The 27,740-nt window shown below is 42.0% G+C and overlaps 1 protein-coding gene across 2 annotated transcripts; it reads right to left on the reverse strand.

Moving 5' to 3' along the window:
* Nucleotides 1-147: 147 nt before the first annotated feature.
* On the reverse strand, nt 148-27,740 carry LOC138596595 (phosphatidylinositol-binding clathrin assembly protein-like). Of its 2 annotated transcripts, XM_069667961.1 has the most exons (19): nt 26,738-27,740; nt 19,785-19,927; nt 17,249-17,324; nt 16,717-16,819; nt 15,420-15,513; nt 15,192-15,303; nt 14,702-14,808; nt 13,347-13,388; nt 11,370-11,455; nt 9,293-9,395; nt 8,607-8,740; nt 8,228-8,325; nt 7,927-8,040; nt 7,780-7,810; nt 7,461-7,602; nt 5,167-5,190; nt 4,670-4,726; nt 4,409-4,528; nt 148-2,746 (listed from the first exon to the last, which is right to left on the reverse strand). In XM_069667961.1, exons 1-19 carry the CDS (start codon nt 26,865-26,867, stop codon nt 2,732-2,734), a joined length of 1,731 nt encoding a protein of 576 aa, XP_069524062.1. In that variant the 5' UTR covers nt 26,868-27,740; the 3' UTR covers nt 148-2,731. The 2 variants fall into 2 exon arrangements, with proteins under 2 accessions (XP_069524062.1, XP_069524061.1); XM_069667960.1 differs by lacking the exon at nt 13,347-13,388.

Here is a 27,740-nt window from a genome sequence, read left to right on the forward strand (position 1 = left end):
GTTTCGAAGAGGACAGACCCTGTCCTGTCCACTTCCTCGATGAAGACACTCTTGGTATAGACCAGTTGTGATAGTTTACCCTTAACCCCCCCTGAAACCCCACCCTCTTCCTCCTCCTCCAGATGGACACAAACATTACAAACATCAAACCCACCCACCCACCCGTCCCTGGATGATGACACCTTCAAAATACAACCATTCAAACACAGATACAGCAATAAATTGTCCCACGTACAGTACGTCTTCCAATGGGGCTTCGTTCACTTTACAGAGAGAGCACGTCTAGAAACACATGAACGGCATTACCTATATACAGAGGACACAGTAACAGTCAGAGGTTGGCCCAGGATGGATCGAGCTGCGTCGTGGGAGTGAAGTGCACAATGAAAAGAGCATTCAGCTGACGGAGGACAAACCACTTGAACAATGAGATGTGGAGGAGATTGAAACAAACTTTCCAAAGGAGATATCCAAGTGTCAGCTGGCCTCAGAGAATATCTGCCTGCTTGGTGACAATTTCTAACACTGGAGTCTCGGTCTGCTGGTAGAAGAGTCGTAGCTGCAGGGAGATTGGTTTTTGCGTAGCCAGCAGTTACAGTTCAAAGGTGAATCATTGCACAACACCATACAGTCGCAATTCTCTGATGATTTAGTTTGGAACCACCAGCGTGTGCAGCTCCAGCTGTCCGGAGAGGTTCGCCTCGGATTCGCTTTGAGATTCCACGTCCGATGACTTGGGGGGCTTTTTGTTTTTTTTGCGTTTTTCAGCAGATGAGTGATCCTGGAGCCACCTTAATTTGATGTTGGGTTGTACAGACTGAGACAAGATCACAATAACACTCACCGCTAAGTTAGTACACGCTACCAGCTCAATAGAGACCTTCCATCTCTAGTCGAGGAACATGACCCTGTTTATCTCTATGGGAAGGCATGTGCACACAAACACACATACAGTACATGTACATAGAACAGACACAATCAATAGAAAACGACTTCATCCCCAATCGATTATTGCCCCTTTCAACTGTACATCCCAGCAATGATTTTAGGTTTTTGTGCAGCAGAGCGTTGTCCCCTCTTCGAAGGTTGTGCTATATATTTATATATATCGTCTGTCTGTGGGTCGTACTTGACCTTGGATCCGCCAGAAAAGCCACATTAACATTTAACGTCTCATTAAGCCTCCCGTTTTGGCTGTCTGAATTAATCTGTATGTCGTCACTGCAGGCATGACTAGGGGCGTGATCGACAGACATTATCCTCATTTGACTCCTCCTACTGACCTTTAGCCGTCCTGTCCGCGAACGCTACATTAACAAACTCCTCTTTGTTTGCAATGTCTTTAATTCCTCTAAGTGAAGGTGAGACATATGCTGCGGTAATTACCCTCATACAGTTTTTCTGGAGCGTAAAGGACTTCACTAATTTTTGACAGGACTGGGAGGACATCGTTTAGTTTGAAGTTCAACCAATATTCTGGTCAACTCTCTATCTGGCTCTCAGTGCATTTTTCACTACTTTTAGAGCAGCACAGGTAAAACAGAACAGGAGTTAGAACAGGTTTAAGAAAACAAAAAAACAACCCCAAAAATTAAACCGCATTCTGTACAGAAAACTGATGTAGACACACGAGAAGTACATCACTACAGCAGGAAACAGCTTCTAAACATCCTACACATGGGTGGAAAAGACAGTAATGAGATTGCATGATATTGCACAGCTGTAGAGGAGAAAAACAAAATACACAGTGTGTACAGCACGTCCCCAAGTAGCAAAGTAAGTGTAAGAGGTTTGGTTACATCCAAATGCGATGCCTGGGTCTGGCTCAGTGCTTTCATTAGTTCCAGTGCAGTAACACGTTTGGTACCTGGCAACACAGTAATGACATCAGGTACCAAAGAAGAAACACATACAGGACACACTCTACACAGGCACGTCCATCAACACACACACACACACACACACACGCAAGAATGCAGGATTCTTCATGTGAAGTTGGCAATTAAGAACAAACCGAGCTCATAAAAAGACTCAAACAGTAACGTTGATGCAGCACGTTGAAATGTAAAAAAAGGGACATGCACACACACACATTCAAATGAATCAAATCTGACATCAGGTGATGGATGACACGCAACAGGGGAACCAATCTGAACAAGATGCTAAAATCACTTACACAGACACACACCCTTGGCAAAGTTCACATTGAGTAAAGTGCCAGCAAACAATCCGATCAGAGAAAGAGACGTGTGTACTCCGAGTTTGATTCAGTTGTGGGATGGAGAGGAACGTGGGGAAGTTTTTTACACGGGAATTATCAGGATGAGGAGGTCAGGAAGTGAGAATCAGAGCTTCTGCACTTCCGTAGAGCTGTCAGCCTTCGTAGCGTCATCACAGGTCGCGAACGCCGTTCCAATTGGCAAATCAAACAAGAGGATGAGTGGGATTGATGCAGAGCCTCTGGTGCGCCGGCATTACAGATTCAGAGACTGAGAGATCAGTAGCCACATGGAGAGAGGAGAGGAGATTAGAGGGTGAGGCGACATGGAAACAGACATCAGCATTTCTTCTTTTATCCCTCCTCTGGTCCTCTCTCCTTCCTCTCCCCTCCCTTCTTCCTCTCTGTCTTCGTCTTTCTTCCTCCGGCTCTGGATTTGGTTCTGGGTTTGTTTTCTTTCTCTCCCTCTCTCTTTCCTCTCGCGGCTTTGCTGCCATGGTTACCACATCATCCCTACATGAAGTGCATCTGCAGATGATGGAGGGAGAGAGTGGAGAGTAATTTAGTTCAACAAAACACCTCATCAAGTGTTCAGGCATCTATTGACAAGCAAATTACCTGCCACAGTGCGAGGAAAACAGCTTCTCAGTAAGCGTGAGAGCTCAGTGAGCAATTATATTACTCTGTTATGTTTGGAATAATTGGTCAAAATACACTTGTTTGTTCTGCTGATAGTCTTGTAGCCGGGCCAACTGATGATTACTCGCTGTGAAAAACAGTTTTTTCACACTTGTTGGTCAATTTTAAAATTGTCTGACAACATGATTCATCCTGTTTCTTGAAGGACCCACAGCTTGAACGCTACTTGAATCAATCATTAGGAGCAGCTTGCAGCGAGCGCATCACTCATTAGACAAGACATGAAGCATGCATACAGTTATTAGGCTGTCATACTAATAATGCCTTTTAAGAAACACTTTCACAAGCATAACAATAAGGGCAGCCAAATATTCAGCCAAGATTCTATTCGGATTGTTTCCCCTCATCTTGTCTTTATTGCCCACTAAACATGTCTGCATATACGAGAGAGAAACTATGAATAAATAAATAAAATGATTTCCTGAGAGATGAGTGGAAGTGTTTAATCAAATGCCTCGTGATTCTGTACGCAGTTTAAAACAATGATGTATTGGGGTGCCGGTTTAGCTCAGTTGGTAGGGCAGGCGCACCATATGAAGAAGTTACAGTCTTCGACGCACTGATAGCAGGTTCAACTCCCAGCCTGAGATCACACTTCCTGTCTCTCTTCTGCTGTGCTACGTATATAATAAACGCAAAAAACTACAATGTATTCCTCTGCCCTCCCCAAATGTGTGACGTCCACGGTTGGCTCCGGTTGTAACTCTTTATTTTCCTCGCTTTCCTTTTTAGACTGTTTGCCTTCATCTGAGCGTCAAATTTGTTTCTTTTTCTTTGGATTTTCACTTATTTTTGAAGTTGTATCTGTAGTCATCGATCTTTTCTTTGTTTGTTCAGCCATAGTAGATTACTGTTTACTCGCAACACTTGCAGAGACCGGAAAAGCTCAGCTCCGCCTACCCTCTCTGGCAGACCAACCACTGCTGGGTGATGGAAAACGCGTCACTAACTGGGCGCGGCTTGTGATTTTTTCCCGTGAAAGTCGCCACAGACACCCGGTCTGTAATACTGCAGATGCAAAGGCTTTCATCAGTGGGCCATAGGCTCAATCACCATTGTGTGATAGATAGAGACTTAACAGACATTTATTTAATTGAAAATCTTGGTGATTATCACTTTAAGCTAACACAGTTTCCTCGCTTCAGCATTTTATCAGTTATTCGTGTGAAACTGTATTATAATTATTGTGTGAGTTTTAGATCTGCCAGCACCTAGAAAGCTTTTTTGTTTAAACTACAAAGTCTAGAAATGACAAGTTGTCCATTGCCCCGACCTATTTGCAGTCTTCATGCTAAGCTAAGCTTTCTGCAGCCTGACAGTATGTTGAACAGACAATAATAATATATCAGACAATGGTATCAGTCATCTTATCTAATTCTCAACAGGAAAGGAAATTCTTTCCCCAGAGGTAAAACTATTACTTCACAACAGTATGTGACATATGCACTAATACATGTACTGTAAATGTGTGTGTGTGTGTGTGTGTGTTACCTGTGTCCCAGGGATGGGTCCAAAAGGATTGGTGGGTCTCAGGACAGGCTGGTTGTACATGACAGGCTGTGGGGGCATCATGGGAACTCCCCCCATCTGATGACTCATCTGAGGAGGGAGCTGGTCACGGGACAGGTGAGGAGAGCAGGGAGAGGATGGTGAGTAAAAAAGGTAACTTTAGAGTTGATCTAATCCAGCAGAGTATGAATGAAATATTCCTGAGTGTTTGTCTGATTTTAGAGAGGACGATGTTTGTTTTACCATTCCATACACAGGCACTTGAGGTGTCGTCATAGGAAAAGCCACTGGTGCTGGAGCCTGTATGGAACATAAAGACGGAACACAATAAACCACTTACCCACCTAAAAGTTAATGACAGACATAATCTTGGTGCTGTCAGCCTCATGTCAAAGATGCCCCCAAACAAAGAAATGTTTTCAGTTTCTTAAAAAAACACATTTGTTTGCATGTAAGACGAAAACCTAATCCTGAACAACAAAAAGAGGAGCAACATCTAATAGTTGTATTGAGGAAGCTGACTGGCAGCGTGGAACAACAACAAGGGATGAAACAGCAATTTTAAGGCAGCACAATAAGAAAATATTCTCCTTTCCCTCAACAATTCATGTTTCTCAACAATACAAACGTGTCAAGAGGAAGGATTTTTTTTTTTAAACGGAAAAGCAGAGAGATTTCTGGAGGATATCAAGATAGAAACGGATGCAAAAAGAGGAGTGAGGGTGAAGAAGAGTACTTACATAGCCAGTATAGATCATCCCATTCTGTGGAGAGGTGCAGAGAAAAGAGAGTTAGAACAATAAAAAACATTTTTGTTCCTACAAGCAGAGAACATAAACCCGACCAATCCTCTCGCTCTAATCATTGCTACTTCATATTCAAGTCGTGCCTCCGGCTTTCCGAGCCGTTTGCTGCATTAATGAGCGGTTCGAGTTGAGAGGTCAGTCAGTCGAAAATTAAAAGATGAAAACAGATTGAATGGAAGAGACGTGTAGATAAGTAGAGTGGAGCACAAAGGGCAGGGACACGTTTCGGAGCTCCTTCAAAAGCCCTGAATGCAGCAGAAAGTTCGGTACACTGATGAGCTTCATTCAAGAGAGAGATATCGTATCATTACGAGAAGATGACCTCATCGACTAAATGATGGATGGCACCAAATTAATACGCGAAACTTTTTCTGCTCGAGTAGCGCTTCCCTGACAAAAGCCACATTTACGGACTTTATCCTAAACCTGACATGACAACAATAAAACGATCACAGGTTCATTTTAAACTGTCGTGTAAATTCATTGGCTGTTGACTTGAAGTTCAGTGACTCAGTGGGTTTTATTACCTAACCGTTCGGTCCTGCACACCCACCCAGGTGTTTTCAATTACTGATATCTAATGTGCTGCTTGTGTTAACCTTCTTAAATAAAGTGCAGGTGGCACATGAAGCAGCAGGTATGGTGTTGAATCTCTATCAGCTGATGATCAAGCAGAAGCTCAAAGTGAGATGTTGTTTTAAACTTTAATTTAATCTTTCACAGCTTTTAAAGGTTGGCAGCAGTGATGTAGTTGAGTCACCAAGCCTCGAGTCCAAGTCGAGTCCCCAGTGTTCAAGTTTGAATCAGAGTCACTATAGAAGAATCGGAGTCGAGTCCCCATTACCTGAGTCCGAGTTAGCTAGCAGCTAGCTAACAGTAACGTCATCAACAGTCTTAAAGTAACTTTAGCATCTCACTTACTTTTCTAAGTGTATCCTGGACAGAAGTCTGTTAAAGTCTGAGGTTGTCCCTGTCTTCTCCTCGGTGGTTCTTTTTCATATCAAACATGCTGCACTGGTTGCATTTGCTGTAAAATCTTTGAAAGCAAATTCTAGGCTTAATCCAAAAGGCAACTGGACTTGCTTAACATACTAATGACCTATAGAGGTTTATATTTCTAGCTCCGTCAACCAGTCAGTTTAGAACTGAAGAAGCATTTCAGGTTAGAGGTGAAACATCTTCAAGAACTTCAATCAAGCCCAGTTGCCGTTTGGATTTGAGTTACCATGACCTGGATGACTGAGTAAAATGCACGATTAGTGACGCCTCTTTACGGATCCTAGCGGTAACTGTTGCTGAACAAGGCGGCATGTGAATGGACGTGCAGGTGAACACAAGGGCCAGCCCTTGCTCAAACGAAGATGAATAAATTATTAGGGCCTTAAGCAATAAAACTTTATCAATATATAAGTCAGAGTCCGAATGCAGTCAATGCTCGAGTCCAAGTCGAGGTGGATTCTGGACTTGAATACTAAAACGCTGGATGGCAGAGACACTAGAGTAGCTTTTCCATTTGGATTCCACAACAAGAAGCCAAATATCAAATGATACTGATGATTACACGGCTCCCTACAAACATACTGAGTGTGTTTAAATGCACACTAATTTTCTGTTATTGGAAATGTGACAGTATTCTAAATCTGATATGGGTCACATAAACAGTGTATTTCCTTTTAGATACTTGACATTGGGCCTTATTCAGAGTGTCTCTTTTTACGATTAACACATGTGAGACACGCTGATATTTCCCTGGTTTTAAAAGCCTTTCTTAGAAGCATTAATTTATAGAGTGCTACGGGGAAAAGTGTCTCAATTAGGGATATTGCAGCAGTTTGTGACACACAGCCTCTTGCCTGCTAACTGTCAGCTTCACTGTTGTAAACCAACCAACTAGCCAACAGTTTGAAAGGGCAGGGTTAAGCACGGAGCTCGGAGCATGCACGGTTACATGTAAGCAGGTACATTAGTGGAATGTTCCTTTTTATAAGCCGTGTAAACAGCTTAGTATGATTACTCTTCTCTTCGTAATAAGGGCAAAAAACAGATTATTTAGCATGTTAACTTTGTCACTGTCTCGAGTAGAAGTCTAATCTGCCAATATAAGTGAAAACACCTGTGTGAGTGGATTATGGGTGTGTAGGGGAGCACTGCAGTGCTGCATTTGACCATGAACATTTCTGACACATCGTCCAAAAAATTTCATCATGTAATTGCAGCTTTTAAGTTACCATCTGCGGGACGGGCATGGGTGCAGGTGCCATGGGATGGGTGGTGTGAGTCCAGTTGGTGCTGGTGCACATGGTCTTCGACTGCCAGCCACTCCCTCCTGTTGGCTTCTTCTCTACTAGCTGACTCCACTGGAGCTCCGGCCTGATACACACATAAACACACACACACACACAGCATTAACAACAGAACCGAACAGATTATGCAAAATCAGAAAGAGAAATAATGAATCATAGGAGCGTGTGAACAGTGATCAAACTGGGTAGACAGCTGAGTCATTTGCTCGGGGCTAAGTTTTAGATATAAGAAAAACACACTCACTTTTTAGCTGGCGTCCCTCCAAACTGCAGATCTGAGGGAAGGAAAAAAAACATCAGCTGAACAGAGCAAACACAATGGAGAGGAACAGCAGCAAAGACAGAAAAATGCAAGAGTGAATATTTGGAGAGAGAGAAACTGTAAACTCACTGCCAACCAGGTTGGCCAATGAAGAGTCCAAATCATTGGGCAGCATTTTCCCAGAGTGCAAATGGGCTCCAGGGCTGTGAATTTGAGTATGTGGGGCTGGCTTTAGCAGGTCACCTGACATCCAAAGGTTACCATGGTAACATAAAATGAGAAACGAGGGGAAATGAGTCGAGAGCATGAAGCATTGGGCATCACTGTCACAGCGGATACAGCTCTGTGCCGCGTATGTGTGAGTGGGCATTTATTTGCACGCTTCGTTGTATGTTTGCATAATTATATGTTTGTGTGTGCACAGGCCTACCTCCCCAGGCATTGTTATTGTTGGGCACAGTGTGTGTGGTCTGGATGGGGGTGAAGTTAGGCTGCAGGGTGAACAGCTCACTGGTCAGGTTTGGCACACTGCAGGGAGGAAAATGAAGAGCAGATTTTTGTTACTCGCTTTATTTTTATGTAAGCAGAAAAGACCATACACCAAATCTAATTTATGATGACAGCCATACAAAAGGCCTATTGTTGAGGAGCTGGGCTGCAGGGGTAAAATGAAACAACAAACTGAAGGCTAGTAGTTTGCAGACAAAACAGAAAACAATACATAAAACCGCACTAGCACAGTTTAAAAGCGTCTTTCTGCTCCACACAGAAGACTTTTCTTTAAAGGAAGTAACAGATGTGAGACTCACTGGTTGTTGACGGGTACGATTGGTGAGTTGGAGAAGAGATCTGTGGCTCCTCCACTGCTGTTGGCACTGCCCACTGATTGGGTGCTGGGTGACGCATTGGGTGTTGTAATGTCGATCACCTTGTGACTGTCCTCCTGCATTGAATGCAACAATAGTGTGATATTTACATGTCTTCTTAATATCACTGCAGCACATGTGAATAATGTTAACGTCCTCTGGAAAAAATCATATTTATCTAGAATTATCTTACATATTATCAATGTAGCCTTTATAAGTATTTTCCACTATTGTTCTTTGTAAAAGAAATCGGATTGTCCTGGATGCTTTTCATCTGAGTGAGAAAATCCACTGCAGAGCGTTTTGAGATTGTGACTTCATTTCCATTCTCTGTGCAGCTCTGTAAGCTGCGGGCCAGCAGCCAGAGACAGACAGTGTATTTCACTGTATTGCAGGATTAATGCACTTGTCCATCCAACTTAAACAACAGTGTGTAGGACAAAAAGACTCGACTTACAGCTTTTGTTCACAGCAGTGATTTCCCACATAAAAGCGAAACCAGTTATTTTATCAAAAGGTACGTGCAATGGTAGTGTGGTTTCATTCAGTGCAGTATTGTTGGTGTGTAGTATTGGCTAGCTAAGCCTAACTGTATGTGTATGCTTTGGGTTGTCCTGCATATGTCTCGCCTTGTGTTGCTGCAGTCTGTTGTCATCTGTCTTGTCGTCCATGCGGCTGAGAGAGATCCCAGTGCTGGAGAGAGAGGACACTGCACTGGACAAGGTGCTGGATCTAATGGTAAGAAACAAACACACAAACACAAGCATTTATATTTAAAGCCTGCTAGAATATATATAAATGCCACATTGCTCTGTTTTGTTTGTCTTTGCTCTTTTCACTGAGTTGTACTTCGTAGTTATTTGTAACTTTACTATATTTAAACAAGACTAAGAATCTAAGCCACACTAGCTGCTCTGTGAGGCTGGACAGATTGAAATTTTAACTTGTTGATCCACTAAGTTAAAGATCAGAGGATACCAAAAATCATGAGGATTGCCTCAGGCAACCATACATTTCATGGTGACCCATCCTGAAGTTATTGAACTATATCACAATGGTGACATTGCCATCCCCAAAGCCATGGCTGATACGTTTTTAAGCAGTGAGAGTAGAAATAGAAGAAGCACTCATTCAACCATTGTAGTAGCATACAGCAAAGCCAGCAGAATGTCAGTCTCTTATTCGGTCTAAATAATAAATAAACTATTAAAAGGATTGTCATGAAATTTTAAACAAACATTCATGACTTTGAGATGATGAATCTAAAAGACTTTGATCCAATGGGTTTTTCTCTGCCGCCATGAGGCTGACATTTGTAGTTTGAAATAAAATGAGTGGTACAATCATTCATGGTCTCCTCAGGATAAATTGCATTAGCCTAACTTTGGTGATGAAGATTTGATTTCTACAAAATTTGCATTTAATAAAAAACACATTTATAAAACTCCCAACAGGATCAGCAGTAGTTTGTGGCAAGTGCTTATTAGCAAATGTTAGCATGTTTTCATGCCACTTTAAAGTGTTAAACATTACCTGCTAACATAAGCATGCCAGCATTTTCATTGTGCGCATGTTAGCATGCTGAAGTTAGCATTTAGCTCAAAGCACCACTTTGTCTTAATATAGCCCAGCCAGCTGATTTGCTTACATGACTCTAAAAGACGAGAGAGTAGTAGCAGTAGTAGTAGAAGTACTCGTATTTGTAGCATTAATACGATCAGTGTTCTTGCTTTGTAAAAAATAGCAGTATCTACATTAGCTTAGAAGTGGTACTAGCATCCATAACACACTAAGCAACAATAGTAGGCTACTAGTAGATGAATTAGCAGTAGTTGTAGTGGTAGTGGTAGTGGCAGCAGTATTATTAGTAGTAGTAGCAGAAGAAGAACTAGTAGTAGTAAAATAAGTAGTATTAGTGGTACTAAACTCTTGGTGTTGTTTCTTTGTAGTAAAAAGAGCAGTAGCTACATTAGCTTAGAAGTGGCACTAGTGACCATAACACAGGAAGCAACAATAGTACTAGTGGTTGCATTAGCAGTAGTTGTAGTTGTAGTGGTGGTAGCAGAAGTAATAGTAGCAGTAGTAGTAGAAGAAGAAGAAGAACTAGTAGTAGTAGTGGTACTAAAGTTTTGGTGTTGTTTCTTTGTAATAAAAAAGGCAGTAGCTACATTAGCTTAGAAGTGGTACTAGCGACCACAACACAGGAAGCAACAAAAGTACTAGTAGTTGAATTAGCTTATAGTGGTAGCAGCAGCAGCAGTAGTAGTAGTAGTAGTAGAAGAAAAAGAAGAACTAGTAGTAGTAAAAGAAGTAGTAGTAGTGATACTAAACTCTTGGTGTTGTTTCTTTGTAATAAAAAGAGCAGTAGCTACATTAGCTTAGAAGTGGTACTAGCGACAACAGGAAGCAATACTAGAACTAGTAGTTGCTTAGCAGTAGTTGTAGTTGTAGTGATGGTAGCAGCAGTATTATTATTATTATTATTATTATTATTATTATTATCAATAGTAGTAGTAGAAGAAAAACTAGTACTAGTAGAAGAAGTAGTAGTAGTGTTACTAAACTCTAGGTGTTGTTGCTTTGTAAAAAAAAACATTAGCCACGTTTGAATAGTAGTGGTACCAACAGCACAGGAGGCAACAGTAGTAGCAGTAATAGTGATATAGTGCACATGATCTGAGTAGCTTCTTTATGCTGTGATTGTACCTGCTGGCAGCAGAGAGGTCCTTGAGCTTCCTGCCCTCCAAAGAGGCTAAATGCTGTTCCAGAGCCTCCAGGAGAGAGCTGGGAGCCTGAGGGAGGGGGTCAATGGGGGTGAGGGGAGGGTTGATGGGAAAACATTAGAAAAACAGCCAAGTGGACAAAAAGGGACACACTGCTTTCTCTCCATCCATCTCCTCACCTCCTCATTTATCTCATTCACTCAATATTCACAAACACACACACACACACACTCACTCACACGCACACACACACACACACACACACACACACACACACACACACACACACACACCACCTCAAAGCAGCAGCAGAATTAAGACATCATCCTCAGATTCATTATCTACTCTACGACAGCTCTCGGTTCTCTTTTTTTTTTTTTGCATTTGGTTTCATCAGGTTTGGTTGACCAGCATGCACACATCAGCCTTGGATCATGCAAGCGAGTCCACATTGGGACTAACAGGTCAGGGCAGAGCAGAGCATCGTCGCTGCAGGGCTCCAGATTAGAAACACAACATACACATCTCTGAACCAACTAACAAGCCCATGCAGAGGCCAGCAGTGCACAAACGCTCTCATTAACACACACACTTACACACGCGTACACATAAAGAAAATCACAGTCTAAAAATTAAGAGTTAACTTGTGGATTCCTTATTAGGTTTACAGTCAAGTTAACATTTGATTCCCTTATTTTAGTTAGGAATTTAGGCAGCTGAATAAAGGAGTATAAAAATTGTGTCCCACTGGAAGCCAAGGAAGTTAACTCATTGAAATGTAAACATCCGGTGAAAAACCAGGTATGCACATTGTGCAGATGGCCAGCACTCTTTATTGGGAAACAAAAAGGATGGATGGGTTCATTTGGACCACATGTGACACCATGGTTTTCATCTAGAGCCTTACATTTCTGCATCAGAAACACAATGCAAACACAACAAGCAAAGAAAAGATTTCTCATATACTTATTTTAAGGGGGAAAGAGAGTAAAATGCGAATTCTGGATATCCTTCTTCAGAGAAATCTAGAATATGCTAAAAGTTTAAAAGTAAAACAGACACATATCTAGAGCTCAGTAAAGGCATGGGTCACTATGTTGTTGAATAAGGGCATATAAGGTCTTCATAAGCACTACAAACAAGAGATTCATTTGAAAAGGTCAGCCCTTTTCAGTTTGTTGTCTGATTTGTCACATTGTAAACATCCAATTATGTGTCCATTAAAAAAAGATAAGTTGCATTTAGGGCCTTGAGCGTGATGTGCAGTACTTATGATGGCATTATGTGCTCCTATCCAAGTCATATTTGCAGAAACCTACTTAATAAAAACCATTCGCTGCTCTCCCCACAGCTAATGCAAAGGGACATAATCTTTTCAGGAAATTGATTTGAACACTGCGTATATGGGCGAAAACCTATTTCAGAAAGCTGAGCTTGACTTATTTCTAAGATAAGCCTTCGAATGAAGAGACAAGCCTTGATATTTACACTGTGAAAATGTCAGAGAGACAGAAAGAGAGATTCTAAGCCCCGGTCAAAGACTTCTATAATCAGAATAATAGTCTAAAAACTTTTCTGATTTAGCTGCATAAATGCTGCTTTTAAGATCTTATCTAAGATGAAATTTTGCTCTTTAATGATTCAGATAAGAAAAAAACAAATATACTGAACTAATGCTTTGAAATTGTAAAAAAAAAAATTGTGGTTCAAGGCTATTTGCATGTCTTCATTTATTGTTTACTCTCTATTCTAGACTCAGAGAGAAAAGGAGAAAAAGCGAAGGAGTTAAGGAGTGTGAAGAAGAGAGGAGGAGGACGGGGCAGCTGCAGTGTGGGCAGGTCTGTAGGGTGAGTAGGGAACGGGAGCGTTTAGAATGAAGCATTATGGGATTGACTTGACGGGTTTCAATAGTGGTTGACTGACTGGTTGATTGACTGATTGAGATGAGATGTAGACTGACCTGTGTGAGATCGGGGCTGTCGCCCTGATCTATCCCAACTCGCTGTGTCACAAAAAAGGAGGGAGGGGTAAGGGGGAGGGAGGAGGGAGGCAAAATAAAAAATAAACCAAATGTAATAACAAAACCAGGAGTAAACCAAAAAACCCAACAGAGTAAAAAAAGGGAAGAGGCGTGTGAAGAAGGAAGAGGAGGAGGAGGAGGAGGGAGAAAGAAGAATCAAACCCAAGCATTCATTACTTCATGCAGTGGCTGGAAGGAGAACAAATAAAAGACAACAGAGGAGGAGGGGAGAAGGGCACATGCATACAAACACCTATATATTTACACAGTATATGTACACACACACACTTAAAAGTACACACATACACACACACACACACACACACACACACACACACTGAGATCTGGAGACTGGTTTGAAATGAATGCTGAGCACACCGACTGATCGAACAGGCAGGGCAGAGAGGGCAGACAGCAGGTCACGTGACTGCGAGGTAAGAAACATCCAAAAGGAAGACACTCAACTAATGTTGACTTTGAACAGAAAGACAAGGGAGGGACACAGATGACACACAAACAGACAAACACACATTTTGTTAGACAGGTAAAATGAATGGGTCCTTAAAGTCAACGTTAGTCTGTTGTTGTTGTTTTTTTTTTGGATCGAGCGGCTGCACCCCAAACCTTCTTTCAAATGGGAACTAAACCAAGCAGAGAGAAAGCCTTTGAAGATGGCGCACGGGAGAAAGCTAGAAAGTCTACAGAGGATAAAACTGTTTATGTTCACTTTGAAGCCTAGCAAGGACTGCTACTGTTTCATGGAAAACAGCCATTATTTTTAAGAAAAGGGAGGAGATAAAATAATAAGAAGAGGAGACAGAGATAGAAAAAGAGCTTGCTTGGGCATGCAGTGCAGGCATGTGAACAGGCAGCACGCGAGGGGTCCCTCAACTGGAAGCTCTACATGAGTGGCTCTCTGATTGGCTAAGACTCAGCCATTAATCACTGTCTTGGAGTAACCCCCTCCCCTGGTCAGGGCAAGAGAAGGACAGAAACAGGAGAAAATCTAGAGGCAAAAAAAAGACTTGGAAGATTAAGGAGAAGAAGCCTCTGGATGCTGATCTACGGTCAGTTTTTATGTTTGAAAATATCAACCGTACATCAGATCCCGAGGGGGACAGACATCTGGAGCAAATCTCAACAGGTTCAAGAGGTTAAAGTTAAATTCTTCTGGGTGACAGGAGAAAATTCTCCAAGAACAGGGAGGTATAAATCGGAGAGGAGACCGTCGAGATTCGCTCCAGACAGATATTCTCCAGTGGTGTTTAGCTCTGTGCGGGACGAACAGACGTTACCTCTGCCACTTTGAGAAACTCTGACAGTTTGGTCATCCTGTTGAGGAAAGTCTTGTAGATCTCCAGAGCCTCTTTGCACTGGTTCTTCTTCATGTCAAAGTATTTCTCTGTGAATCACAAAACATCTGATTCAGTATTGATAAATCAGGAAAAAATCCTCATAGAGGCGTGGTTACTACATAACCATAGCTGAACCACCTCAGATCAGGTCAATTAGGTAATGAATCGTTTAATGAACTTCTCACTAAAGAGTGGGTCTGTCTGTTCTCAGCCCCTGACTCCTCACTGGCCTAACTATTAATCAAAGAAAGAAGGTGATCTTTAGAGGCTTTAATTGGACTGAGAGACAGTTGGAGGAGGAAATTGATTTCCCCTTAACGAAGGATCGAGTGGAGTCACAGTCCTCTGATCTTGACATTAGAGTCAGATTTATGCGTTAAAACAAAATGGACTTAATAGATATAACTCTGGATCTGCTGTATTGGTTTACCCAGCATGTTGATCACGCCTTCGTTGTAAGCAGCAAACAGCCGTATGGAGTCTTTAAACAGCAACATGAAAGCTGTGTTGATCACTCCGTTGGTCAGCTCGTTGGAGTTCGGCTGAAGGAAAGAAAGAAAAAAAACTTTTGATTGGATCGGATCGAGATGTTTCAGTGACTGCTGCACTTCTGTTTTTTTTTAAAACAGGTCTTTTTGTCTTTAAGTGAGATGTTTACCTGGAAATCCAGCAGTGCATCCAGCTGGTTCTGAATGGTGGGCAGAGTCTTAATCAGCTTCTCTGTGTTCATGGTGCGCATCACACCGTCAGCCCTGGTAACAAGTAAGAATACAGGCACACAAAGACGCATGCAACACACACACACACACACAGGACTCATCAGACCAGTAGACTAAACTACGCATGTACGAAGGAGGGTGAAGAAACAACCCAGATGGGTGATTAGTGTGACTTTCTAGCAACCCAAAAACAACACATTTTTAAGTGAGACTGTGCTCATTATGAAAGACATAAGACACACTCACACTGTCACAACAGCCTTATTGTGTTTGGTTTGACCATTAGCTGACGGTGGCTTCTGCTGCATGCTGTTAACTAACTCATTTGTGGACATTACTTGGTCTGTTCACAGGTTTTGTGACTGTTCTTGCGCTACTAGATTAGTATTGAGCCTTTGTTTTTAATCATCTACCACTGGCCCATAACTGGCTGATCTAGAGCTGGGGCGGCTGTGGCTCAGTGGTAGAGTCGGTCATCCTTCAATCAGAAGGTTGGAGGTTCGATCCCCAGCTCCTCAGGCTACATGTCGAAGTGTCCTTGGGCAAGACACTGAACCCCAAATTGCTTCCGGTGGCATAGCCAACGGGTATGAACCTGATATCTGATCGACAGTTGGGCACTTTACATAGCAGCCTCTGCCATCAGTGTGTGAATGGGTGAATGTGATATGTGGTGTAAAAGCAGCTTTGAGTGGTCGCAAAGACTAGAAAAGCGCTATATAAGTACAGTCCATTTTATCTAGAAGACGGACACAAACATGTGATGTTTCACAGTTTGTCCTTATCTGAAGGTCAAATGTGTATCTTTATCTTTGGATAAGATCTCGTTATTGAAGCTGTAGTTATCAAACTTTTCAGCAATATAGTAACTATTTCCCTGCAGCTAGAGACCTAAGAAACCCAACTTACTCTGTTTGGCAGACCCCTGCCGGGCAAAGGACGCCACTTACTTAAAATACTGCAAATACAAGGGCCTCCGTCAGTGGGCTATGAGCTCAATCTGCATTGTATTTACTCACTTGGCAAGAGATGGTGACTTAACAGGCATTTATTCAACTGGACATCTTCCATATTCTAACTTTAGGGAAACTATAAAACATATTTGCTGTGTAGCTAAAGTATAGCATTTAAAGGAACTACATTTCATTATACTACATCCTTTTGTTTAAAAAGGCTCATGATGCTCCCCCATATATGTGACATGTATATCTCAGTAGTGTGTGCTGAGTTTGTTACCCTCTCTTCATCTTGGTGAAGTCCACCGCTGCTAGTCTGTACGACATGGCTTTTTCATTCAGGTAGCGGCTGTAGCGTCTGATGAAAGTTGACATGTTGTAACCTGGGGGGGGCGCAGAAGGAGCGCTGCGGTTAGAGATCACCGTGGCCTTTTCACAAATCAGGTTAAGAAGCAGTAATCCCTTTCATATGAAATGGACTAACTTCTCCTTGAGCAATCTGCTTTTCTCCGACGTGTCAGACATCCCACCTTGAGATTTAGTTATTATTCTTTTTATTCTTTTAAGTAAATCTAATCACAAAGTCGCAGAGCATGTGTTTAATTCTCAGAAACATTCAGCAGCTTTTTGTGTCAAACAAAAGGCACAACTGTCTCCGGGGTTTAAACTCTGGACTGTAGTTTTCCTTTGAAATCAGCTCTGAAATGGGCTTATTGATAGCGCTACAGCGCCCGGGAGAGTCCGACATAAAGTCATTTTGTAAGACGTACAGCTCTGCTGAGTTTACAAACAGCTGAATGCCATTAAATCACCTTGTAGTGCAGCCTTATCTAGAAAGTTGTTGAGGTTGAAGAGTGTGTTTCTGGAGGCAAGGTACTGCATCAATCTCTGTGGAGAAAAGGACAAAGGAGAGAGTTAGTGACATATCTGATGCTGAAGTCACGTCCTCACAAACACAACAGAGAAGTTAAGAGAACTTTAACTGCTTTATGTTCCCTAAAACTTTGGAAAACTTTCAGTGGCTGCAACCTTCGGACACGTGGACACATGATGTCGTTCCTCAAACCCACTCTGACTTTGGTAAAAGTGCTTTTAATGTGTTTACTACCTCATCTCAGTCTGAGCTACAGAGTGATCCTTAACAGGAGGATTTTATTAGCATGGAAGACGATAAAAACATGATTAGCGATCAGTGAAGGCACATGTCTTGTCGCTGAGCCTGGTCTCTCATGTAAAATGTTTTTCAATGGGATATTCTTGGTAAAATAAATTCAGACTTTAAAAAGAGTTCATTTGGAAGCAGCTTTAAAAAGCATATCACAGAGGATCAGTTTGTTGACTTCAAGTCTTGAGATGGAAACCCGAACTTCCTGCAAAACTGACTAGCTTGACACAGCTAGGCTGGCTTAGTTAGCTGGTAAAATAGTAAATTATAAACATGGACAACAACAACTGAAATAAAGTAGTGTTGCTTGTACATTTTGTAAAAATATTTCATTCATTAAAACCAAATAAGTCGTGTATTTTTCTCAGATTCCACACCTGTCAATAATGACTCATCATGTGTTTCTGTTGGTCTTTGTTGCCAGGTTGGAGTGACTAAACCAGCACCTATTGTGGCCTGTTTAACAATCGAGCGCTGACTCCTGCTGTACAAGTTTTAGATCATTCTTCACAAATATTGTTTTAAGCAGTAAAACTCTTTTTAATCTTCCCCGACTGTCAATTTAAAGAAGATTCCTCCCTTTGAATGAAACCACATTGTTTCATTGTTGACAATGAGCCCACTCCAGCATCCTCTTCTGACAGGAAATATATTAAATTATTGATAGAAAGGTGCCGATTCATCTGGCTTTAAACCAGTTTGTGTGGTCAAGCTTACGCAGATGTTCATTACAAATCTCGTCCCATCTCGTGTTGCAAATACCTTTGTAAATACTTCATGAGGGTCAGAGAGCCCGCAGTAATCACTGCCACAGCCTCTCTCTCTAGTCTGAGACACCCATCATTTAGCATGTTGGATGTTCTGGTTGTTGCTCTTGTAGTGTGAGCCGTGTAGTGACTTAATTTGTCACACCGGGGGGGGGGACATCTAAATGTCAGAGGGACTCTTCATCAGTCCTTGTTGGACACATGGAAGGTGCAGCCTCAAAGACACTCGCGGCATGAGTTGGAGAGAAATTGCTCCAACCTGGCGAGCAAAATGTCAAACGATCAACAGCTTGATTCTCTCTCTCTCTCTAATGTTTGTGTGGGGCTTCAGTGAACCATTATTACATTATCTATACATGTGTAAACTGTATTTCTATATTTCATAGATGCATCGTGTGTTTAAAATTACTTATTAAATGTCAGAAAAAAGGGAAAAGGGCAAATCACAAGTTCCCAGATTGGAAACCAGTGAAAAGCAGATCATCCGGATATTTAAGAGGGTACTTAAAGCAACTGTATTTATTTTGTGCTTTATCAAAGCTTTAAACAACTAATAGATGACCTAAATTGTAATGCATTGGTTTTCTGGCAACTGATTTAAAATTGATCTAAAACTGGTAAATCATTTCAGTGCTAATCTAGTAAAGTCCTCCTGAAGCTGATCATCTGCAACATACCACTATTACTACTAACTGCTCAAAGTTATCCGGACATAGATGGTCATTATGACTTTAAATCAGATGATCTAAACTGACAGATGCCGGCGAGGACATGAGTATGAGCCTCAAAGCATTAATATGGACTGGGTGTCTGTTGCAACATTCGTGGAAAAAAATCACAAGCGTTGCCCAGTTAGTGACGCGTTTTCCATCAGCCAGCAGTGGTTGGTCTGCCAGAGAGGGTAGGCGGAGCTAAGCGGCTGCTTTTCCGGTCTCTGCAAGTGTTGCGAGTAAACAGTAATCTACTATGGCTGAACAAACAGAGAAAAGATGGATGACTACAGATACAACTTCAACAATAAGTGAAAATCCAAAGAAAAAGAAACAAATTCGACACTCAGATGAAGGCAAACAGTCTAAAAAGGAAAGCGACCGTCAGCGAGGAAAATCAAGAGTTATAACCGTAACAAAGGGAGCCCACTGTGGGTTTCTGGTTATCTGGGACGTACCACAAATTGCCTTTTATCGCCATTTGGTGCCAAATAGAACGAAACGGAGAACTTCAAAGTTATACTTTAATAATTTCTCATGATTAGCTTTTATTTTGAAAACTGCTTTTATGATATAAAAAGAGGAAGCTTGTTTTGAGACAAGCTTGTCAGGAGAAGATGACAAACTACTTTCTTGTCATTATAAGCATTTTGAAAAATAACCACATTTGACATCTCCGGGCTTCCATACGTTGGCGTCAGCTCACCTCGTTGCCGTACATCATGAGGTGGTGTGTGGTGATGAGCGCTTTGAAAACCACTATCCAGCTGTTGCTCGCTGTGCGCTCCAGCAGTGTGTCTGCCAGGTGGGGGATGCTGATGTTCAGCTCATTGGTGCAGTGGATCAGGTCTGAAGGACACAAACAATAACACACAGAGGAAACCGTTAAAGAGGAACAAGAATAAACAATAACTAGCAGAACAAAGATGATTAAAGTTGCATGATTGAGTCCTTAAAATCCCCCGCCTCTTCAATAAGCACGAGCCACATGTCGAAATAGTTTATAACCTTCGAGAGCTTACAGCTTGAGTTATTATAAATCAATGCATAGTGAACCACCACAATGAATGCAGACGCATCGACTGCTGCATTAATTTTAGCTCACTCAATATCAGCACACAAATCAATGAACAAATGATTATTTAATAATAGAGCCTGCATAGACAGATGGATCAGAACCACAGCTACTGTATCACACAATCAATCTGATGGCTGTACGTCAACAGTGCTGCGAAGCTACTCCTCCAAAATGCCAATAAAATATCAGCTGGGTAGATGGAAAGTCACATTACAAGGTCAAATTCTATTCAAGCACAATCAACTCAAGGGATGAATACATTTAACTAATCAATCACAGCTCTCTTCCAGAGCGTCTTTGTTACCGGTGCTGGACTAAACGGAGTCGACCCAGACGGAAAATAAGGTCTATAGATGATGTTGTTGATAATGTTTGATGCTAGAGTCAGGAGTGAACAGTGCACATACAAGAAGGGCAGACCGTTGTAACAATGCCCTGAATTCTTCTCCGGTTTAAGATCAAAATGTGAAGTATGTTCAGCGTCTGTTTAATCTCACAGATTTACCGACTCTTAGTTAAAGAACGAAGCTTTAAAAGGCAGAAACATGTGCATTCTGACATGCATCATATACTGCTTATTCTGCAAAGCCATGCTCAGTTGGATTACTGCAACAACACACCCGGCATTGTATGTTTTACAGAAAGACCCTTAATATTAATGGACTGTAGTGTAAATGTACTGCATAGGTGCTCCATGTAGTCTGTTCAAGGACATTTATCAGCAAGTTTAAGATGTTTCTGACCACGTCTATGCTACTATTTTTTACTAAAATCCCAGCTTAATCCCCAGGTACAGTATGTCAGGTAATATTTTTCAGAATGAATTCATTGCTAATGTCCAAATTTAGAATTCAAGAGGAGAAGCAGTGTTACTTGGATATGACAGCAGAGTACAACATGGCAAAGAACAAGAAACAAAAGCAACACACAAGACAAGTAACTAAATGAAAAGACCCCGACACAGTGAAACCTCTGGGGGAGTGAGAGGAAATGAACTCGTATTCAAAGGCAGGCAGAGAGAGAGAGTCTGCATGCCGACTGTCTGTGAGAAGACTTCAAGCAGTTTGGTTTCTGAGGCAAATCCTTGGTCTGGTTCTTCCACAGGATCAGAGGTTATCAGGGTTTATTTGAGAGCTCTGTGATGTTTTCTGCGCTCGCTGAAATGCTGGATACCAAAGAGTCCCAGCTGATGCCACGGTTAAATGTTTAATGCATGTCAAAGGCTCCCAGAGTCCCCACACTAAACCTCAGCTAAGGCTTCAGTCCCCTTTATCCGTAATTAATTTAATGTTATTTTTGATTGTGAAAACCTCAGCCGCAACACAGAGGCCAATAATAACTGTAACAATATTGATTATTGTGCTAATCGACTTAGCCTGCCTCAGATTATCACCACAGAGCCTCACTCTGCTGCATAAAGGTCATGACAGTTGCTTATTGGACATTAGGGCAACATAAAGGTCTATGTTTTTCCAATATCTGAAATTAAACTTGTAGAAAACCAAGCTGAATTGTATCTGTATACGGATGATTTTAGATTAGCCAATGTCACTGTGAGCAAACCTGACCACTATAAATCTGACTGTATCTGTAAAGTACATAAACTAGCTTAGCTTAGTTATTAACACTATTTCTTACTGTGAGAATGTGTAATTAAATCTTGGGGCATTAATAACAAAACCATACAATAATTGTCTATTTGGGAATTTCCTTCCGGCTCAATAATTAATGTGATCACATTGATTTTAACTGACTAACCTCTCCTGTTAAAAGTGAAATCACACAAACACACCAGTAAGATGGGCATGCAGAGGTCAAACACTATTTCAAACACTGTTGTGCCTTTTTTGATCCCTTATTTTTATTCAATACAGGGATATTATCCCCAAATACCTTCAAAACTAATGACAAATCCATCAGTGCTAACTAGCCAACATTAGCATGCTAACAACTGAGAAGGTGAGCATTCTGAACATTACCTGCTTTATATACTCATAGCTCAAAGTGCTGAAGAAAAGGTCGGCTATAGTTTGTCTGTTACACAGTTAGGTTTCATCAAATTTCAAGCGGTTACTGTTGTTTTTAATAGATAATTGTTGAATGCTTTAAATAAGCTAACAGGCTGTGAACTTGCTAGCTTTTCATGTGAGCTGCAATATCAGACATATTTGCTTTGATTTACAGTTTAACATAGTTTCAATGATCACTAACATACAAAAGGCCTGTTGTTTAGTGTGAAGATACTAGCTGTGTCCCAACCCAGGGCATCTGCATCCTTCGAAGGGCATATTTGAAGGCTGATTGCGTCACAGCCGCACGTTGAAGGCTGTCCCAATTTGAAGGCTCCTTCAGATGGTGTTAAAAAATGCATCCTCCTTTTCCCGGGCCACGAAGGATCCATCGGGTCCATCCTTCGAGGCCCATCGTATCCCAGGATTCAAAGCGCACCAATTCAAACGAGATACCAGACTCTTATGCGGCTGAGGAATAAACCTTTAAATGTAAAAGTTTTTGGTTTCAACTCAATCGAATAGCTAGTGATATACACGTAAAAAAAAAAACGCAAGGGCCCGTGAAACAACTTATCTTTAACATAATAGGTTAAGTTACGTGACATTAGCTAGTTAGCCCTCTAGCTACCTGATGCTAGGCGACAGGAGCGGCGTTTGGTAACGCAAGGGTAAGGGCAGGAGCAGCTGGTGACGCAAACAGGAAAATCCTCCGTAGACCAGACCGTCTCATTTCAGTTCCCCTTCAATGGTCTATGCAGGCTATGAATGGGGCATCCTCCGTAGACCCTGCATTGGGACACAGCTACTGATATCTATATTACATAAGAATACTATGACTATATTTTCCACTTGTTTGTTAAAACAGGTAACATAAATTCAGCCTTAGGTCTTTATGGACTCTCCTAGCTAACTGTCTCTGATGCTGGATGAGGACAGAAAAGTTAACACGTTCGTAATGTCACTGTGAGCATGTTATCATGTTAACATTAGCATTTAGCATACAGCGCCACTGCAGCTAAGAACAGTGCTTAGGTAGTGCTAGTGTAGCCTATTTAAAGATATTACTTTACACTTTGCTGAGTAATAGCAAAGCACTGGTGCCTCTTCTTCAGTACAATTACACCTAAATAATATTTCCATGCTTGGTCCACCTCTGTGTATTCCTTCGGGGGATAATACATCAGCTAGGATTTAATCGTTGACGTGTGACAGGGTAGATAGCCAAAGGATATGAGATATCGACTGCATGATTGCCAACTGGGATTATTGATAAGCTGCAGTCCACGAAGGAAGTAATGTGCATCAATAACACAATTACAAATATGATTTAAAAAGCAGTATGCAAACACTTTTACAAAGATATATATTGCTAGTTTTAATAAAATATAAAATCAGGCTCTTAAATCACGAGAGAGGAGGGACTTTCTCTCAATGAAGACTTAATTTAACATGTTTGAGGACCAATGATTTAAAACAGTATATCTCTATTACACTGACACTTAAATATGGGAATCCATTGGCCCGGCTTTATTGTATTTTTGTTTGTTGATATTTCTTCAATGTCTTCTTTTGCTTAATTTAGCCAGAAATGCAGCAACCAAGAGCATGATTATTCTCAACCCATTTTGTTGTTTTTTGCAAACATCTACACTACCTCAATTTTACAGCAATGACACACAACCAAATAAATCATAGGCTGACTGTGCTGTCAGGGCAGAAGGTCATTTTTGGCCTGATTACTACTCTCGCGTGATGAATCTGGTTTCTATCCCTGCTCGCTATCATCTCGTCTATGCTGAATATTGCCCAGTGAAAGTGAAAATCCCATTACTCGGACTGTCATGCTCATCATTTGCCGCGTGGTTGTAAATAATCAACATTGGATGTTGACGTCACCGACCGGTCCGTCAAGGTCGCGACACTATAAAAAAAGAGCATTCAGATGAGGCTCTCTCTGAATTAGCTCAATGACCTGCATTTTATTTACATCGTGTTGCTTGCATTTGGAGAACAGGCACAGCCTTTCATCTCTTCTTTCCACTGCGCCTTACGAGGATGAATCAATAACAAGTTGAGTTTCTTTTAAAGGAAACTGAAATGCCCTCTGTGTTTATTAAACCTCTCAGATTAGGAAGACTGATCCAGATTTACTGCCCAGGTGCAGTTTGCTTCATTGGACGTGATTCTAACTTTACCAGTACTCTGTGTTTCATTACATTTTCCTCCTTTAAGCCGATTCTGTTGCCCACATGGATTTAGTTCCATTTCCTGGTGTGATTCCTCCAGAGGGCTTTACACACCTTAACATTACCTCAAAATACAAACCAAGTCTGTCACTTTCTATGACCCTGTTTAGCCAGGAAAGTTGGACAGAAAAGACTCTCAGATCCGGTGGTGGTGTAGCAGGTCGGGTCACACACATCTGAACTCTTAGACCTGAAATCGACCCACAGCCTCGTACAGCTGACTCATCAGTTCATTGTCGATCTGTTTGCATCCTTTATTCACTTCCCAACCAACTGGTCCTCTCAGCCATTCGAAGGACGAGATCCACTGACCTCCTGATCGCAAACGCACTTCCTTCACTGCATCCCTCCCTAATCTTAAAAGTCCAGCCTCTCTTTAACAAGACATTGAGAGAGTTTTATTGTGAAGGCTAGCTGTGTTGATCATTCAGATATAGGCCTACAAGGGGGTGAACTAAGCCTGGCCCCATTGTTGCTTCTGCGTGGAGCATTTTTCTCCAAAAATGATCAAGATAAGAGTCTGATCAGAGCGCAAATGTGTCCTGTACCCACCTCAAACAGAATGAATGGAGGCATTCTGAGAGGGACGTCATTGTCCTTGAGAGCAGTGGTTATAAACCTACTTTATAATCCATTTGACGGATGAAAATTTATCATGTAAATGCTCCGCTTCTATTTTCAGAATATCTGCTCTCACCCTGGAGTTACTGTACGTGACATTTACTAGTGTCTGACAGACTCCGGCTCATGGCGAGCGCTGAAGGTGGACGACCTTCTACCATTTAATAACTGCAGAGGTGCTGCACCCTGATAAAACTGTGGCTTCAGTAGTGACGGCAACATTACAGCACTGATGCTGCCAATCACTTGATGCCCTTTTACTGATTAATTTTTGTACTTACAACAACACTTTCTTAAGACTCATCAATTGGCTCGATTTTCTTTATAATTAAAGACAGGGTTAGCCAACCTTCTGCCTGTATCAGCCAAGTTGTATAACATTAACCTCACAAGTGGCTGCAGCATTAATACCACTGAAAACATCAACAATTTGCTATTAATGGAAGTCGCTTTCAAGATAAGGAAATCACAGCAGCAGTCATTACTCAACGATGTGATTCAAGAGTCACAAAAGTGCTTCTGAGCCTTCCCAGAACCCCCCACTGGGTGCTTTCCTGCTTTAGTGGCCTTTTTTAGTAGGTCAAAGTGATACAACCCTAATTTAGATGTATTGTGTCGTGGCGCCCGGTGGCACCTCTTGTAAGGAGGTCCAGAATTCCCAGTGTCACCTCTGCTGTGGACATGACTGACTAATCCACTGCCAAACTTGCCGGCTGGCTGGCTCGCTGGGCGCGTAGCTGGATGACTGACTCTCCGGCTGTTTGGCAACCTGCCTCCCCTCAGACTGATTTATCCACATTTCCTCTTGATTAGCCGTCTTTGCTAACCCCCCCCCCCCACTCCCCACTCTGGTGTGTGTCTGTCTGTCTGTCTTTTCTGACTGCCTGTGAGTCTGACTGGCAGCACCATTGATTATCCATGCTCTCCATCGATCATGTCAAGCAATTAAAGCGAGCCAGAAAAGCCACTTAACCTAATAATCACTGGTAAAAATCTACATGTGAGGGTTCCTCTATCCTCCCCGTGAACATACAGTGATGGGAGCAGTTTGCACATGCAGGTAATTAGCAGCAGATAAGGAATCTGTATACTGACACCAGCACTGCTCTGCTTAAACGCCTCATTTTAGCAGCTACAGTACACACGGTGTGACTCCCTGAGAGCAGCAGTAACACATCCATTAATGATAATAATGCACCAGAAGACATGACACTGAACTTGAATGTGAGGTTATAGAAAGGAGGTGAAACTGTTGGTGATGCTGCACTAACACACTCTCTCCTGAAGTGTCTCCAGAGGATGGATAGTGGCGTTAATAATGGATAGGCCTACACTGTAAAAGCGGCTGGTTGCAATATGATTAGCCTATAGCAGAGTGGCCTATTTCCCCTGAATGACGCGCACACATACTACCTGGCTGACTGCCCTCTTCGCCTTATATCAAGATTTACCGCCTGCATTAACATTCAGATACATTGCAGAGTGTGCTTTAGTGCGTAAATCACATTTTAATCTAAGGGAATGTAATGGTGCCTAATTAAAGAGGCTGCAAACATAACCGGGCCGGATGAGAGGAAGAGGAGGAGGAGGAAGAGTGGGAGAGGGGGGGAAGCATAATAGATGCTGTTTATACAAGCTGTCCTTTGTGAGGATGCATGCAGGCTATCTATACAGTAACAGTGATGGTATGCTCGTAACCTACAGTCAAGGTGCTTCTTCTTGGGTCCGCTGACTTCATGCGTCGTGGCCTTGCAGACGGCTTTGCTGATGGCAGACCCGGTCATGCTGTGCTGCGCGGCGGCGATCCGGTCCGTCAAAGACTGTCCCGACATGTTACTGAGGAGGAGGTGGTGGTGGCGGTGGCGGAGGCAGGCGGAGTGATGGTCGAGTCCAGTTGGGGGGAACCGGGGTGGTGGACGATCAAAATGTCTTTAGCGGCGGGGAGGAGGAGGAGGAGGGTAGTGCCCTCTGCGAGAATCGGCCGTCTGAGCAGGAACAGGAGGAGGAGGAGGAGGTGGTGGTGGTGGTGGTGGTGAAGGAGGTGGTGGAGGACAGCAGAGTACACCGGCGAGAATCCGGTGGGAGAATTCATGCGGCGGCCAAATAAAACATAAAGCGGTCACATCCAGGGGACTATTTAATATTCAGGCGGAGGCATCCGGATGAGCCAGCTGCAGGAATACGAAATTATTCTGTATGAAAAAGCTGGAGAAAAATGACTGTATAATAAGAGCATCAAAAGCAGCTTAATCTAATAATATAATATACAGTTAATAAATCCCTGAATTAGATATTGTCAAAGCAGGATTAGCCTGTACGAGGGCTGAATCCGAGATAACGATGACAAAAATCGAAAGACTACCGGTGATTATCAAATCTATGCAGCATCCTCCGACCGAAGATTATTTTTTTTCAAAGACGATAAAAACAGCATTGTCCTTTCCCTTTTCCTCCTCTTCTTCGCCCGGTTTCTCCTCTTAATCTGTGCAGATATCCGATCGCGAACACCTCTCTGATCCTCACAGCACCCCGCGCTGGCTGCGTCTAACCTTAGCTGCTTTGATTTTTTTTTTTTTTTTTTTTTTTTACCCCTTCAGTCTTTTTTAATCTGCTTAAAAAAGGGTGTATTTCTGTGTTGAGGTTGCCGATAGGCCAATTCAGATTTTTCTCTTCTTTTTTTTTAGTCGATCAAACTTGTGTAAAAT

Source organism: Semicossyphus pulcher, unplaced genomic scaffold (assembly GCF_022749685.1).
Source record: "Semicossyphus pulcher isolate SPU_LCO1_2020_fin unplaced genomic scaffold, fSemPul1.0.p SCAF_10, whole genome shotgun sequence".
Lineage (NCBI taxonomy): Eukaryota > Metazoa > Chordata > Actinopteri > Labriformes > Labridae > Semicossyphus > Semicossyphus pulcher.